General features: G+C 40.1%; 1 protein-coding gene across 8 annotated transcripts in view; it reads right to left on the bottom strand.

Annotated features, from left to right (window-relative positions):
* The window catches only part of ZNF423 (zinc finger protein 423), a 225,722-nt gene that overhangs the window by 69,779 nt on the left and 137,880 nt on the right, over nt 1-18,063 (bottom strand). For all 8 annotated transcript variants that reach the window (XM_030282055.4, XM_030282058.4, XM_030282059.4 and 5 more), the window contains one exon: nt 17,053-17,137. In XM_030282055.4, coding sequence (XP_030137915.1) covers nt 17,053-17,137 — 85 coding nt within the window. The remainder of the gene's footprint in view (nt 1-17,052; nt 17,138-18,063) is intronic.

The raw sequence follows: 18,063 nt of genomic DNA, 5'->3' as shown, positions 1-18,063 counted from the left end.
CACTTTGTCTGAATCTCATCAGCTTTAGGACACAACATTTCCAAGCAATACTTGTTTTATGCTACCACATGTTTTACGTTTTTCTCCATGACATTCATCTCCTAAACATTCTTTAGATACAAACCCTTAACAGGTTTTCTCCATAGAATACTATTTACAGTATAAGAAATTATTAGTATTTCCTCCTCAAACTATACTGCATATGGCTTGAAAACTCTGGAGAATACAAAAAGAATTTTCCCTCTCTTTCACACAACACACACGGAAAATATGACATTAATGTCTTCCTTTCTTACGGGGCAAGTTCTCCAGCACTCGCCTCTGTTCCTGCCTCCTCAATGGCACACACAGTTAAGCCATTCCTCACTGCTGCACAGTAATGCTGATTTCCCTGTTTGCTGAAAAACTTTGAACTAAATGCAGTTACAAAATTAGTGGCAGCCCTGCCTCGCCTGTTTGTTTTTTTTAAAGCTTCTATTTCAAGGTGACCCTTTTCCTACTTTGTGTGTCACCCCAAGTGTTGCTGCTCACATACTGAAGCAACACTCTCCCAGTAATTAACACCAGCACTTAATGAAGTCCAGCTGCTGTGATGGCAAACTGAAGGGATGCCAACCTTTGTAAACTAGTACTTGGGCTACTCCAGTTACAGCTACTTTAAAACCACAGCAATCAACTTCTCTTTGCCTACTTCTCAGAGTTAATTCTTACCAAATAAGACAAGTGTTCAAGATTAAGCATTTAATAATAAAGCTTATCTCTGAACTAATATTTCAAGCTGGAAATGGTATAAAGGGCTGGATCAACTTAAATGAACACTGCAAAATTAATAAAAATCCCAAGCAGCAAATGAGAATCGAAAAAGAAGATTTGCAATGTTAAATACATAAACCTTTAAAAGCCCTAGAAGCACAGTTCCAAAGGGAAAATTGGAGACACATTCTTCAGCAATATCTGGTGCTCTGAACTCTTTTCCTGATCCAGTATGAAAGACACTAACAGCCAATGCTTTATTAAAAGAATGCTCTCTGCCAGTTGTTTCATTACATGCAGGGACATGGTAGGCATACTGGGTGAATGCTTTTGGAGACTGTTTGAAAGGGTCTGCATTATAACTCATACCACGTGGATTTTGAAAACCTTCCACAGTTTTCTCTACATGTGCTTCTTGCTCTACTCCTTAATCTATCTCACTGAAAATATTTTCCATGCAGAATTACCAATATCATTGCACAATTTAAGCATGTATTTCCTTAACTTCTCTCCACAGCCAAAAAAAGGCAATCTGAAATTCCAAAAGATGCCCTCCTCTTCTCTCAGACACTCATTTCTGCTTTATGTACTTATGCTGTACTCTCACTTCAGCTGAAAAGACATCCAGTTTGGGCTGGAGAGAGATCTGTGAGCTGAGCTTTCCCAGGGAGAGGACTCCCAGCCTGCCGTCAGAAGTGGGCAAGCAGGGAGGGCCAGAGAAAGTGAGCTGGGATGAGACAATGAAGGGCAGAACCCTAGCAGATGTACTTATTTCTCAAAATGACTAACAGAGATAATGGCTTCCACTGTGATAAACAGTAAGTGGCATTTTTAAATGCATGTGGGAAGGAAACTGGCTAATTTATTTTCATTGGAACTAATTTACACATAGGTAATATGTATCAATTTACAAATATATTCAGCACCAGGAAATCAACAATTCTTCCAAGCAGGGGTTAATCCAAGGCTCAAGCCCTGCAGCTGGGCCAATTTTTCCACCAGAGACCTAACATTGCAGAATTGGTATTAAAAGTACATCCTCGATTATCCTGGATGTCCATGCCCCTGAGAATATAACTTAAAAACAAAATCATTAGCTTACACAATAACATAGTCCTTGAAAAATAAAGAAATTCTTGTGTACAGAGCAATGCTGACTTCCAAGCAAAAATTCCTTTGTTTTCCTAAATGCTAGCTTTGGACCCTACCAATGACTCAAAATGAGCTGCACTGAAATAATTGCATAACCTGGCAGCACTCTGCAATGTGTCAACAGAGGCAGGAAGGTAGGAAAAACTAAAAGCCAGGAACCCAACTTTGGTCTAACTTACAGAAAATATTGCACATATTACACCATCTATTTTTCTTATTGTAGTTTTGACTTTAAATTATGCAGACTTTCACAGGGAAAGCCAATTTTTAGTCTCAAAAAGCTGTCGTGGTGAGGTTCTACAAGGGCAAACCATGGGAATGGGACGTGATGGCTTTACATGGCACATCAGTACCAAGGCTCACAAACCTCTCACATTCATTGGCCTCTTTATAAGAGTCAACCATGAAAAAAGGTCTGTTTACAACAAAAGTTCTGGCTTAAAACTGAACATTTTAGATTTCTTAGCTCCCTCTTTTGTTCAGTTTTAGTTCTTATGCTTGCTGTTTTCTGCTCTTCCCTGTTCGTTTTTTGTGCATGTTAGAACCCAGCATGAAAAAAATCTGTGTAATCACCCCACTGATTTTTAAACAGGTGAGTGTTATTAGTTTCACCAAGAAAGAAAGTTCATAAATATATTTTTAATTCATTTTTCAAATCATTCCACGAGGCAGCTACCCTGTTTTTTCTACAATGAAACAGCTCACAACTTGCTAGCCTGGAAACCCAAGGGAATTGTCTACTTGAAAGTAGAGCCTGAACTGCTAAATATAGATTCATATCTAGATATTGAAACCATCCTGCTTGCCAGATGCTGGCTGTTTGGATCCATCCATGCAGTCTTTACTCAGACTTCAGGTTGTTCTAACATGCTGGTGGTACTCAAATGCACACAGACACTGAGGTCTGTATCCATGAAATTAAAGGTATTTTCTCTTTTGTTCTGGAGGCCTCTTTTTAAGTTACTGCATGCCACTACTCTGGAGTTAAGTAAAGGATGCACAATAACTTCTGAAGAAAAGTCCTCTGGCAGGCAGAGGAACTGAAGTTTCTTACAGGTTACTAGCCTCTGTTCAAGATTTTTAGACATCTCAAAATAAAGTTTCTTCTATATCTTCATGAACAGAAGAATAGACATTTTAAGATCATATGTGGAAAGTATAATCTGCAGACATTCAGTATTGCTGAATTTCTAATTTCAGCACCCTAAGGCACTGCTATATCTGCATAGGTGGTTAGTCCCTGTGTACTCCATTGGCACGTGAGGAGCTTCATGAATTAGGGGAGTGACAGATGTGGCTCAGTCAGGACAAAGCAATAGATTTAAACCTGCCACAGGCAGTGCTTCAGAGATGTCACTGTCCCACACTGTTTTTAAAGAACAAGATTCAGGATTCTGGCATCCTGAACTTTAAACCTGCTCCTAAAACAGGCACATTTTTCTCAGACAAGACATAACCTTATCATGTAATAACTCAGGAATGTAGTAAAGTTTTTTTTCCTGCAAAGAAGTGAAAAGAATGTTTCCACTGTCTTTAGATTGTTGGCTTTCATGTTCTTCAGTAAGTTACCCTCTGGATTGCCACAAGTCGAGAGTCTCCCTGTTAGCAGAGTTGAGCACAGATAAACCTGCAAGGGATGCTGCTACTAACCCTGCATCTCCTCTAGAGCATGGCAAGGGCTGGTGCTGCTTCTCTTGTGCTCACTTTCCAGACAGGGAAATACTAATTGTCTTTTAAAAATCTCTATAGTATTTTGTCAATATTTTTTTATTACAGCAGAGCATGTATAAATATTTTATTGTAAACCAAGGGCCTAAAATAAACAGTTTAGTAAATAGTTATTACATTACAAGGAAAAAACATCTGTGGAAACTGTTTTCCATGAAATTATTCTTGCTATTTTACATTAGCTCTCAATGTGAATTTCTTTGGCTCTAATGTTTCACTTGTTCTAAATCTTCCTCCTTGTTGCTATTATTAAAATCTTTAAAAGGTGCCAAATCTTAAATGAAGGAAAAAAAAAGATTTGCTAGAAATTATTCATATCACAGTGAGCCTCTACTAAACCTGGCAGGGGTGCAATATTTTCGTTGAAATTAACATAAAATATACAACTGCAAATTATCCAGGAAATAGCTATGTTCTTTACAGTGCACATTTACATTTGGTAAAAAATGTTCTACTTATCTGTCTAGCACAAAGCTCCAATCGCTTCCAAAGGCAGTTTTAAAGGGATAGTGATAGCTCTGCACAGGGAGCACAGTCCTTGCAGCGGCTGTAACAAATAGCTGGGGGGCAAAGTGACCTTCAGTAATTACTAGAGGTAACAGTCAGCACTGGACATTCCTTGTTGTGAATACTAACCGTCTAATTTTAGACATATTTCCCTTTCGGTATACTGGATGAATTTCCTCTCTTAGGCCTAAGTCCCTTCTACTAAACACAAGAAAAACTGTAATACCATGTAAAATGCAAATTTTGCTGTAAATATTTTATAAAATTGTTGCATACATCCCAAAAGCTATAGGTCTTAATTGAGAGCAGGCTATTTTTCCAGTCAATATATGGAAATGGAAAATGCTAATTCATGTTTTTCTACTTATGAAAAACCCTGGAGAATGGCAAAACCACAAATGCACTCACTTTAATATTATAAATATAATTTGGCTCCCTCTTTGCAGTCCCTGATGTCCTGGCTTTTATCTCCCAATGGCTGCAGAGGAAGAATCAGAGAATCGCTTTTACATCCCCTGCGCAGGAAGTTCCCCCCGCGTGCTGCCAGCTTGGCAAAAGAGCAACAGCCCGAGCTCGCAAACGCGGCAAACAGGAACTGAAACAAGAAATTCCAGCGCTCCTGCACAGGAAACAGCCTCACACGAGAGCAGAGCTGCTCGGGATGAACGGTGTGCACACTCAGCCCCGCTGCTCAGAGCTGCCACTGCCATGGGCTGGCGGCCTGGAGGAGCAGGGCTGCCCCCCACGCTGCCCCCAGCCCCATGGCTCTGCCTTGCTCTGTGTCCCTTCGGAGCAGCCAGTGGCCTGGATAACAAAGCCTGGAAACCATCTCTCACACGCGGCACTGAATATGACTAAAAGTCATTTAGCTGCTCCAGCGTACGGTTACGTGCGCTTGCCTTTTTCATCCACTTTTCATTTCCTTGTCAAGGAAAAGACTGCTTTTTCCATCTTCTAGAAGAGAAGTCATTAGGCTGTTAAAGTTAAAACTCTCCAAAGGTCACTGATGCTGGCTTTGAAGAGTGAAAATGATATAATTCCCCATTAGACTTTTAATCTCATGATTAGAGCTAAAGTTAACATGGCTGTTTCATTTTCTACCAGGCAAGAGTAAACTCATTTTTTCTTTCTCTACCAGAATACTTAATAGCATCCTATCTTGATGAGCAACATCTCCTAGTTAAACAGTATGAACAATGGAAATGCAAAATACTTTGGAGAGAGGTTTTGAATTTTTAAATGCTATTGATTAACCGTGAAAAGTCTTACTACATGCAGCACAGTAAAATCCACCCATGGAAATCCCTCATGAGGCAAAGAACCTGCTCTTGGTTGACAAGACTGCAGTCCTTGCTGGCGCAGCAGGGAGACAAGGGGGAAGGATGCTTTTATTCCCAGTTTGAGCTCTTACTCCTACATCCCTCAAACTTATCCCTACGATTCTGAACCAGTAGTGAGAGTGAGTGCGGGTGGGACCCAACATGAAAACCGCCCCAATTTAGCCTCCTCAGGGGTATTTACATTTGCAAAAACCTTGCTGTGGGGCAAGAATTTACAGGTGCACACTGATTTCAAAACCCAGTGTACAGCGTTCACCATTATTACAGGCAGACACATGGAAAAAAATTCAATTTTCTTCACTCAAGACAAAGTCTGATAACCAGCTAGTAAAACTCAGACTATAATTTCTTATTCAGTGTTCCACATGAGATGCATTTTGCTGAATTTAACATGTTTTGCTGTTAATGGATTTCACAGTGTGTTGCCATTTTTATACAGCTGTCCAAATAAAATGTTGTGTACAATGATGTGCTTTTACTGTATTGCTAGCTTGCAAATGGCAGCCGATTCCCCAGTTTAAGCCTTAGGAAAATGGGAAAACTTTGACTAGGCCATTTAAAGCTCTCTGGAGTTCTTTTCCTGGTAAGTCATGTTCAAACAAGAACAAAGATGCAAGATAGATATAATTGCACCTTGTATATTTAAGATCTAATAGTATTTCCACTGGAAGGAGAAATCAAACATCAATATTTTCACTTTTATTTTTTTCTTTGCTGAACTAAGTCAAAAGATATGTAAATTAAAAATGTTTAGAATTAAAAAAAAATAAATTGTCCATCTAGATTTTCAAATGCTATATAAAGTAAATTAAGCAAATAACATCTCATGATGTAAATTCCCCGTCCCTTGGAAGGTCATCATTCAGGTTTAACACATTGTTGACTTCAGTTTCTGACACATAAGAATTAGTCTTCTAAGGAAATTTTCTCCATTGATGTTCTGGAAGTGAAGGCACTGCTACTACCAGTTTAAAAAGGTTTTAAAGGCACAGGGAAGGCTGCTTTTCTTTTCTTTTTTTTTTTTTTTTTCACTCCATATCACAGATTTTTTTTTTTTTTATGACAAATCAAAAGTTTCTTGGGGTCTTTTGGGATTTTTGTTTCTTTGTTTAAGAAAAGGGGGGATAAAAATGGAATTTCTTAACTAGAAAGTTAAACAAGGAGAAAAATGTCACTGGAATATTTTCTTCCCTTCAACTTTAGCTATCAATATCCGGCCCAGCTTGAATCAGTTACTGTTCATTGCATGAGGTTTCATCATTTAACTTTTGTTGCCAATATTTATTCCTGGATATAACTCACAGTCATGGGGTTTAAGAACTATTTGTCCATACCCCAATAATACACGACAGCTGATGCGTGCAAAACTTAACAACAGAGGACACGCCAGTGGTGCTAGTTGATGCTGATCCTTTAGAATACCCAAACTCTATCTGCCCCAAAACCTAAAACCAAAGGCTCTGCCTAGCCTGAGCCATGCTAAAAAACTTCCCTGTGAATAGAGAACAGGATAAAGTCATCATAAAGTCTAAACACTTCCCAGTTACACACACAGTGATCAAAAGATTTGGTCATTTGTAAGGCCCATGACTGTCCATCAGATGATGGATGATGTGCAATTGAAGGCAGGATTAAATCCCCAGTATTTTGTGACTGACTAAAGTAGTGATGTAAACACATCCGCAGGGTGCACTTCCTACCTGGTGCCATCTTTTGTAGTCTTCTCCACCAGTTCAGGAGGTATCAAAGAAAAAAATACCAGACCAAACTAGTGGTGGTACTTCCTACACAAAGCAGGAGGCAAAAAGGCTCAGCTCCTCCCCAGGAGGTCTGCACCTCATTCACCCCATCTGCCCCTGGGCTTGTGCCAGCAGGGCAAATCACAAAACACAAAGCTGAGATTGTCACCCTGTACGAGACACTGGTGAGGCCACACCTTGAGTCCTGTGTCCAGTTTTGGGCCCCTCCATTCAATAAAGACTTTGAGGGATGAAGTCTGTCCAGAGAAGGACAACAGAGCTGGAGAAGGATCTAGAGAGTCAGTCCAATGAGAAGCAGCTGAGGGAGCAGGGGGGGCTCAGCCTGGAGAAAAGGAGGCTCAGGGGAACCTTCTTGGTCTCTGACAGGAGGGTGCAGCCAGGTGGGAGTCGGGGTCTGCTCCCAGGCAACAGTGACAGGAGAGGAGGAAATGGCCCAAAGCTGCAGCCGGGGAGGTTCAGGTTGAACATCAGGAAGAATTTTTTCACTGAAAGGGTTGGTAAGCATTAGAACAGGCTGCCCAGGGAGGTGGTGGAGTCACAATCTCTGGAAATGTTCAAGAAACTTGATGTGGCACTCAGTGCTCTGGTCTAGTTGACAAGGCAGTGCTCAATCAAAGGCTGGACCCATTTTGGAGCCTTTTCCAACCTCAATGATTTTACGATTCTATGAAATGGATGAAAAGGATGATGCCAGTACTATGGAACTATAGTGAGGTTTTTTTTGCTTGCTATGGAGCTCTGTCTTAGAAAGATCATGGTATTTGTACATGATTTCTTTGGGTTTCTTCAGTTGTGGCAGGACAAAATATTTTTCACTTAAAAATCCATGATCTGCCACTCCTTTAGAGTTTGATATTACCACAGGGAAGTCTGACAGGGACAACCAGAAGTCCCCTACCTCAAGCTTATTGTGCAATCATCTAAAAAAGAAATTTAATTTTTAAGATGGCACACAACGGATCTGAGAAGTCAAAATATTAAATTAAAATCCTTCTGATTTTTAAAAAGGCACAAAGCTGTCAAAAGTTACTAATAAATTGAATGAAGTCTCTGACAAGGAAGCAGCATATCTGCAGAGACCAGTAGTACAAAGGCTTTATCTGTGCCAGGAGCCTTGAAACAAAAAAAATATAAAGGTACAAGTACAGTGCTTAAAAAGTTTACATGGGTTTCCTTTATGGGATCGGTGGTAAGGAACCTCAGGTCAGCAAAATTTTCCTCCACAAATTAAAAAAAGAAAGATGCCAGTACCCCAAACAGAACATCCAGGGAGGTCTGTGTCTGATTTGACTTGCTTGCCAGCTATCACAAAACAAAATAATTTTAAGGGTCATGTCAGTTGGTAACCTCTTGTTCCAGGAGACCAGATAAAACCTTCCTCAAGGTTAAGGATGCTGCTGAGTTTAAACTATAATTAAAGGCAACAGTCCAACTGCCTCACTCTGTTACTTCCCAAATAACAGGAGGTACAAACCTGGACTTTTAACATATGAACAAACCTTTTTTCTCTGATAACTAGAGCTAGGGTTCAGCATATGCACACCAGTACCCTTACTGATTCACCAGAGGGCTGTTCCGCAGTCAAAAGAAGAAAAATAAACACTCATCAATGCTCAAAAGTGCTTAATGTTGAAACTCATAGTCAAAAATAGTAAAATCCAGAATTTTATCAGCAGAAAAGGAATTTAACTATTGATTACTGATACTAAATACATTCTTCTCCCACTTTCTTATGACTGGAAACAGCCTGGTACCTTATCTAGGTTCCCCAAATAGGTAAAATGAGTATTTTATAACTCTGCCAAAGCTAATTCCTAGCTAACCCAAGTATGAGGTCCTTCCAGCATCAGTAAACATTCATCAGTAAACCTTGCTCTTTATTCACTTCTCATATATCATCTATTTTTCAGGAAAATCACTAAGTGTCAGTCAAAAAAGGTGCTACTGGCACCAGATATTTCCAAACCAGTGAATAAAGAAGAAAGGGGGATAACATCTACATTATCCAGATAAAACTGTTACTTGCTAAAAAGCTCCCACAAAGGAAAAAACACCTAAATTTTATGGACAGAACAAATAGAGACATTGGTCCCACAATTCACATGAGGAGAACAATGTCCTGAAAACATCATTTATATGAAGTCTGAACACTGCACTTAGAAATGGTGGTGGACTTTTTCCTTCTTCTACCCCCAAGAAATATTCTGGTGTCTTTTCCTCAAAAGTAGGACACAGAGGGGGGCTGACCTCTCCACCAGAAAGCAGAGTCATTTCACCATCTGCATAGAGAACCCAAGCCCCATATGGCGAGGACTTGCTTTCTTTTCCACATTCAAGATTAGCAAAGAGGGGCTACGAAATTTGGTTGTGAACTTAGAAATACCTGGCCATATGCATATAAAATATGTGAGAATAAGGCAGAAGCTATCTCTGCAGACTTTTAAATACAAACATAAAACAGTTTTAAAGGTGAGTTAATAAAATGAAGACTAAATTATATAGCCAGAAAAATTATTCCTACACAGGGTAAAGTTTACTGAAAATAGCAGTTTTTGCTACACTGCCTAGCTGATGTTGAAAGGCTGGGTCTAGACTGAGGTGCTTGTTAATGATAACTTTGAAGAAATATCACATTTAAAACTCAGACTGATTGCAGAAAAGGTGTTTTATCTACTGCTCCCTTTATGAATAAATATGAAACTACCAGGAAAATGTTTAAACAGGTGTAATCATCACTGCATATGAAAATTGAGTTTGGAGGCTGTAAGGAATCTTAACACAGTTAAGAAAGAATGAAAGCAATGTAACACTGCGATCATTGCCCATTATGCATGTATCATGCAAAACAGGAATGTTATCATAGCAGCTATAAAAATGTCACTGAAAACTGAACTACTATTACCAAGTTTTATATGTAACGAAAAATGCAAAGGGAATATGTGAATGAATACATTAATGGAAATGTTATTTCTTTCCCTATAAACAAGCAAAACAAAATATATTCTCATGGAATGCAGTAATTTGTGTGAACAAATATGCATAGATAACAATTGCAGGAGGCCACATCTGCACAGAGCAACTGGATAAAGTTATTAACATTTTGTATAATCAATTTTCCAGACTTAGAAAGGAAGGAACAGAAAAACACAATGTTTCAAAGTAAGAAAACTATTAAGTAATAGATTATATTAAGGCAAATTTTATTTATACTAAATAAAGGAAGCTGCTTCTGTCTGCTAGCAATGGCAACCTGGCTTTCAGTAGGACTACACTGATAAAAAGTGTTGGAAAACTAATATTTCTAGCCTTTAATACTCATTACAACATTTAATGACTTGCAAATGCGGTTGATAAAACTAATGAATGCAGAAAAACAAACCAAACAAAACCAAACAAACAAAAAAACCCAAAAACAAAACAAAAAAAAACCAAACCCCAGAGCTTAGAGTTGGGCAAAATAGCAGGAGACCCTTATTGGCAGGAGCAGATGCCTGTGCCCAGGAGCCTGGGCCATCAGCAAGCTCCACCTGGGCAAAGCCTCTCAAGCAGCACCAGCTGGACCCCAGCCAGTCCCTGGGATTAAGGCTCCCAGGGGCATGTGGAGGGAGACACCCTGTATGTGTTCATCTCTTAAGGTAAGTATACTTAACTTTTTTTTTTTTTCCAAAATTAGTCTTTCTCAAAAGGCAGGTGCTGCAAAATGAAAGTCTAGTACATATTGTTCGTTAAGGCAAGTCCACATAGAATTGGATAGTGAAGCAAGTGCTGGGTAAATACAAGAAGGTTGTACCTTCAATTCTGCATTAAAAGAGCAATTACTTGGAATATGCTTTACAAACATCAAAGTTAAAAAAACATTTCTGAGTTCCTAATGTGTCCATAATTAATTCACACATTCAGCAGTTGAGTCCAGAAATATGTTCCTGTTGATAATTTGCAAGTAATGCTTTAGAAACAATCTGGCACATTTTTATTTGCCTTAATGCCTGAAAGCTATTACTAAGACAGTGCTTTACAATGTCATCATCATTGCTGCCATGTACATGCTTTAACTAACAGAAGTCCTTAGGTCCAAAGAAACAGGAGTTTTACAAGAATTAAAGCTGCACATCTTCCAATATTTACTACATTTATTTCATGTAAAGTATGTTTTATTATAAAAGAGATTCTGAGAAGCATTAGCTGTCCTCAACTCAATGAGAATGAGGAACAAAGTGCTTCACAAGATCAGGCCTGAGTATAAGAAATGCTTCACATCCTCATCAGAGGATGCCCAAGGCTAAGTCTCTTCATATGTATAAAAGTCAGTTCTGCAAAAATGAACCTTACCTACATCCTTGTCACATACACATGCACTCAGAATCTACTGTGACAGGAAGGAGTTGAAGACCATCCAAAATGAGTCATAATTGTTATTCATATAATATATAAATTAGCAATTCTGTTAAGATCTAAGTTTATGAACTTTATATTTCATGATACATAAATCAAAAGATAAAACAGTTTGCTTCAATTTTTAAACAGAAAACAAAAATATAACTGGAATATATTGATTGATTGAGTACGATCAATATATACTGATTGATTGATTTGAGTATGATCTCAACCCCTTCATCTCTGTACTGGTTTAATCTCAGTGATTGAGCTTGGTATCAACTACTAATTCTTCTGAACATAAAATGAGTTTTCTAAGTTGCTGCTTTTTAGAAAATTATTTCTGTAGTTATTATTAAAGTTTGACCTTTACCAAGCGCCCAACTTACTTTGTTATTTTCAAATATTACACTATTTAAAATGTTAACAAAATAACAAACCTATAGTTGGCCATTGTTTTGTTTCAAATACTTGTATGCATTTGAAAGACATGTAACTGTGGATGGATGTTTTCCCTTCTCTTTTGTGTTTAATTCTGGCAGAGTGTTTCCAGAACTTGAAACATGATCTCTAAGGGCAGGAAAGGTAATTAAGCTCCTTGGAGCCTTATGCTACACACAATGTACGATATGCCGTGGCTTGGGGCAGTACTCAGAAAACTCTCTCAAACGCAGTGTTTAACTTTGTCAGCCCCATCCCATCAAACAGGGAGGAATTTATCCAGGCTGCAGTTCAAGAACTGGACCACAGAAGAATTTCACTGTGACTTCTGGAAGCTTTCCCTTCATCACTCCCCTCCGTCCCTGGCGGCTCCCAAAGCTCAGGCAGGGCCTCATGTTCCCATCACAAACACATCCAGCCCGCGTCCCTCCTCCCCTGCTCAGCAGCGCTCATTCCTGGGCCTTGGCAGGGAGCACTGGCAATGGCACGGGGCAGGACAGGAGTGGCACTGGGGCAGGGCTCTGCTGAGCTCCGAGCACTGGCACAGCCTCATGAGCCCACAGATGCTCACATTCTTTGGAACCGGAGGCAGGAGGAATTACAGCACAAACCAGGAATCATTATTTACCCTGCTCCAGCACTAACTGAGCCCCAGTTGAGCTTCCTGTGCACATGTGCCAGGAGACTTTCATGGAGAATGGAGAAAGAAGAGTTGGGACAGTTGCTCATCTTCTTTGAACGTTAAATGGAAAACATGCCCCATCTAACTGAGGTAGACAGAAGTACTGCTGTGTCCACTTCTCTTACCCAAAGAGCTGAGAACTCTGGCAGCAATCAAATGCACTTCCCCTTGATATGGGCAACCTGACACACACAGAGAACAAATCTGTGCAATTATGTGCTCCCTGAAAAATATCAATTAGGGAACCCAGCCTGGCTGTGGGAAGAGCACAGATGTAAAAGCCCAACAGGAAAGCCCTGGGCCTAATCCTTATTTCCCTGTGCAGGGCTCTGAGTGGATTTCCCCTGGCAGTGCGGGATGGGAGCAGCCACTGCCCACACAGGTGGTGGCGCTGCCATGGGGACACGGCGTGGCCCTGCCATGGGGATGTGGCGGTGGCCCTGCCATGGGGACGTGGCGGTGGCCCTGCCATGGGGACGTGGCGGTGGCGCTGCCATGGGGATGTGGTGGTGGCACTGCCATGGGGATGTGGCGGTGGCACTGCCATGGGGACGTGGCATGGCTCTGCCATGGGGATGTGGCATGGCGCTGCCAAGGGCATGTGGCGGTGGTGCTGCCATGGGGACGTGGTGGTGGCGCTGCCATGGGATGTGGCATGGCCCTGCCATGGACGCTGAAGCTCCAGGGCTCCCCGGCCACCGGGCAGAGGCTGCCCTGACAGGTCCCTGTAGCATGGCTGCTGCCATGGCTGCTCAGTGCCCCCCGCAGGCCCACCCTCCCCTGCCTCTGACAGAGACAGGCACATCAGAGGCAGAGCTCGGTGCGCAGATAAGGGGGAGAAGCTTTAAACATTGCCAGGTCAGCACAACAGGAGGTAAGCAAGTACAGAGGCAGCAAGAACTGCTGAAAGTTTTTGATATAGTCCCAGGTGGACTCCCCAATGCCTGTAAATGTTTCAAAGGGGGATCCCCTTTCTGTGGGCATGGAAATGTTTCAAAGGAGCCCCAATCTGTACAATGTTTCAAAGACCACTGGCCTCTAAAAATTCCAACCCGAACTCCCCTCCCCAGCTGAAAACCTCCCTAAACAGATTCCTTCCTGGCTAACCCCAGCTGAGGAGGTCTGTTCTGGCACACAGAGCCCTCCTACAGGCCCCAGCATCAGCTGAAACAAAACATCTCCCGTTTCCCTCCTCTGGGGATGGATCCAGCCGGCTCCTTCCCTGGGGACCCCGTGAAGGACCCAATGTGCCTCTGTGTTTGTGCACAGGATATGAAGGCCTAGAGTGCAGCAGGGTAATTTTTCAAAGCAGTGTGTGGGAGTAGCACTAGAAATTCCCTTCATACTGCTTTGAAAAAAATCAACCCCCCTACCTCTATGAATTATGAACAGGGCCTCCAGCTCCAGACTGGGAATCTGAGAGGTTGAAGAGGGATGCACAGCCAACTTAACTGGATGCAGTTTTTAAGACCATGATGTCAGAAATAATTGAATTCTTTAATCATATTATAGACACTGCTACCTAAAAGGTATCACTGCTACAAAGCAGGGATTCCTTTGCTGACAGTCACTTGAGCAGAATAAAACGGTAAGCAAGTGCTTAAGATATCTCAGCTATTGATTTTGTGTTTCTCAAAGTATGAGAAAAAAGTGCTGCTGAGTCTTGGATTACCAAAGCCAAGGGATTTTTTACCTAAAAATTACATGTCAAGGCTAACTTCATTGTCTTGGCTCTCCTCAAATTCAAAAGAGAGATAAAAATCTCTCCCTGGAAATGCTTATCTTACTCAAACTCTTATCTTAGATTGGTATCAATCATTCATTTTCCCTGGACAGCATCTCAATGACTATATTAAACCAGACACCTAAATTTTAGACAGATACAAGTTCATTGAGATGAGGCCAGCCCTACACTCCTGAGGACACACAGTCTGAGGGTAAGTTCCTTCTGTCTCCCAAACACCTGTATGTTCACCCTGAGATCTCAGTGTCCCACCTGCATAAACAAATCCTCATCTGTAGATTTTAAATTGACAACAATGACATTAATAATTCCTGTGAACTAGACCTGGGCTACAGACACAGCTATATTAGCTTCTTTCTCTTGCTGCCCATCTGGCTAGACTTGGTCTAACACAGAGAAGGAAAACTCTTTCACCCCTTTATCAGTGATAAACCAACCTAAGCAATAAGGAGGCATGTGCAACTCTGTCCTAAGGCCTGAGTAAGGGAGCAAAGTGCTCAGGCTATGACCAAGGGGGACAGGAGCAAGCACAGAAGGCAGTTAGTCACTCTCCCTACTGTTACCATCCTAGAACTATGTAAATTAACACCAAAAATCTGCACAGCATTTGTTGCTTAAGAAATGCTGATATGTAGCCTCTCCTTTTCCCTTCAGTATTCCCCAGTAAAGAACAAATATCAGTGAGCAAACTCACTGGAAATACCTTTTTTGTGAGCAGTTGTATGTCCTGAAGGAGAGGGGGCCCAGAAGTGTTGTGAACTGAGATGCCCAGAGTGAGAGGAAGTTTGGCTTCATATTAAAGGTTTCTACACATTGCTTTTTCCTAAACTGTGCCATTAAAAGCAGTGATGGCCTCAATGCACACACCTCAGCAAAGGGACATGAAGATATGACACCACAGTGGAATTATCACATACTTTCTTACCACACCCTGGTATTTACAATGTTCTAGGTGTACAGAACTGGGCCCATAGCACTTTTGTACTATATGGAATTCTTCCAAATATTACAAATTATCTGATGTACAGCTTCAAGGAAACAATGGGTACAGTTTTCACAAATAACAGCACCACAATTTTCACAGCCTCCAATGCCTTCTACACCTGTTGTTTTCCAATGGTGCTAAGAACTTTGTAAGGTCATGTGTACAATTGTATATTATTCCAGACAGCACTAATATGGGCATATACATAAATATATTTCACACATCAGTTACTGGAAAATGAAGAAATTACATTTTTCCAAAAGGAAAAAAAATAGTTCCCCTCAAAACAAGAATATCCTTAATTCAGCATTTCATGACCTTTGTATTTAAAAATAACTTATTAGCTACTGGATCACAAATTAAGTTGAAACAAGCTAAGCTTGCTAAGGACTTCTTTCTCAAAATCTAGGAGGGAGCTACATGAAATCACCATGGTCCAATTAACAAGGATCTCACTCTTCAAGCTTGCAAACAAGAGATTACATTAACACCTGCTACAAAAGCAAACACTTTTAGATATCTTTATTTTAACCTGTTTGACATTAACTTAAAACTCCTGCCTGGCTCTTGGATGAAAATTATTGTGACTGATATGTATGTTTTTCATTTGGGGGTAGGGGTTTGAAGAGTGTGTCAGTCCACATTTCTCTCTCTCTGGTATTTATGCATAATCCACTTCAAAGCTAATAGGAGCTACATACCAGAATTGATGGGAGAATAATTTCCTAAATGTAAAATTGCTGAAGGAAAACCATTATACTTATGGGAGATAAATGCTGCATAGGAATGTATGAGACACAGAGAGCACTGTCAGGTCCTTGAAGGATCTCATCCAGCACATGCCTACAGTGGCATGTGTAAGTATCTTCTTGTGGTCTGTGCACCAAAATAAACTGACCTCTTGGGCCAATACATTTATTTATAACATCTGTCCATACAGGAAAAAACCTTTCTTTGTGTTCATCAGAGAAGCAATCACAGCTGCAGAAGTACAACCCATCAGGTTACAGCAATTCTTTTACTACCTCCTGTGACAGGACTGTCACAAAAGGCAGAAAGCACTGATTTTTAAAACACTTGCATGTCTGCAAAGCTGAACTTTCTGAAGTCCAGAATTGTTGGGAAAAAAACCACTGAAATAACTCTGTAAGTGTTTTGTTTTGACAATGTTCCTCAGGAATTCACCACACTTAGCTGGGAAAATGCTAGCAGTTACATCTATTCAATGTCATGACATACAAAATTGAAACATAATTGCTCCTAAGTGGTTGACAACTGGCAAGTACTTTTCACACAGATAGAGAGAAATTTATGCTATCAAATGGAAGATACTGTCAAAAGTTTGATTTTAATATAAATGAAAATGCTACATGAGGACTCAAAAGGAAAAAGCTCAGCAGTAACACTTTTATAACCACATATTTAAAAAGCTTTGCAGTGAAGAATCATTACATCAAAATCATTTTCCTTTAAAAATAAAAAAATAAATTACATCATGAATATTAACAAGTTAATAGAATAGTGAATGTCAAAGAGTAGCAAAAAACAAGCAGCCAATGAGTGGCCTAGTGTAAAGAATGTCTTACCAATCATATGGTTAGCGACATGGATTTGTATCTCTCTCTCATTCTCAAAGGTCATCTGGCACTTGATGCACTGATAGGTCTTTTTCTGTTTAATAACCAAAAAGAGATTAGAGAAAACTGCACTGTAGCATAAGGCAAGTGTGATCATGAATACAGCATGTTATATGCTTCAAATTTCCTCCACTGAGGCTTTTTTTGCCCATATATCCCCAGGCCAGGCTTTTCTGGGACCATAAACACAATCTCTAATTAACAACCTGCTTTAAGAGAAATTTTAATTTCAACTTTAAAAATTTCAAATTATACTACTTGAAAATCTGGCTGAGTACCTGGGCCCAAATTAGTTTGTCCCTGTCATTTAACCCATTGCAGTAAAATTCTCCCAGAGTGAAACAAAAGACAGAAAAATAACTGTTTTCAGAGTACGATCAACTTTTTCAAAAAATTCCAGCTTTCATTAAACTCAGCATAGAGTAGGCAGAGCACCTACAGTTACTTGGTGAAGTGAAGGAAATAATGCATTTTGTATTGGTCTCTAATCAGAAATCTTGAAAAAAATCTCCATTACCACAAAGAACTGTTTCCTGGTAAAATCTATTTTCTCCATCTCAAAGTCATACCAGGGAGGCCTAGCTGCAGAAGTCAGGAGAGAGTGTGAAGAGGCAATTACATGAACCATTTATTCAAATGGAAAATGGGGTTTGCACTCAGATTTACAGTGATGCCTGTACTTGTGCAACATGGCAGGAAAAAATCCAAGAAACCATTTGCAGAAATTAAGATGTACATTGACAAGTTGGACATCCAACTACAGGAAAAAATAAAAACCAACAAAAAAAGAACCAAAAATCATGAAGGCTAAGCTTTTGTATACTTGCAAAAAGTCTTTATTTCCCAGAGCAGGAGTATGTATGATGCTTTGGTTTGATGTACATGCTTATTTACTGCATGGCAATATGCTATCTAAATAGACATTTTTTGATGTGCAATTTAGAAAAATTGGGCCTTTTG

Source organism: Taeniopygia guttata, chromosome 11 (genome assembly GCF_048771995.1).
Source record: "Taeniopygia guttata chromosome 11, bTaeGut7.mat, whole genome shotgun sequence".
NCBI lineage: Eukaryota > Metazoa > Chordata > Aves > Passeriformes > Estrildidae > Taeniopygia > Taeniopygia guttata.
This window is presented reverse-complemented; position numbering and strand designations above follow the sequence as displayed.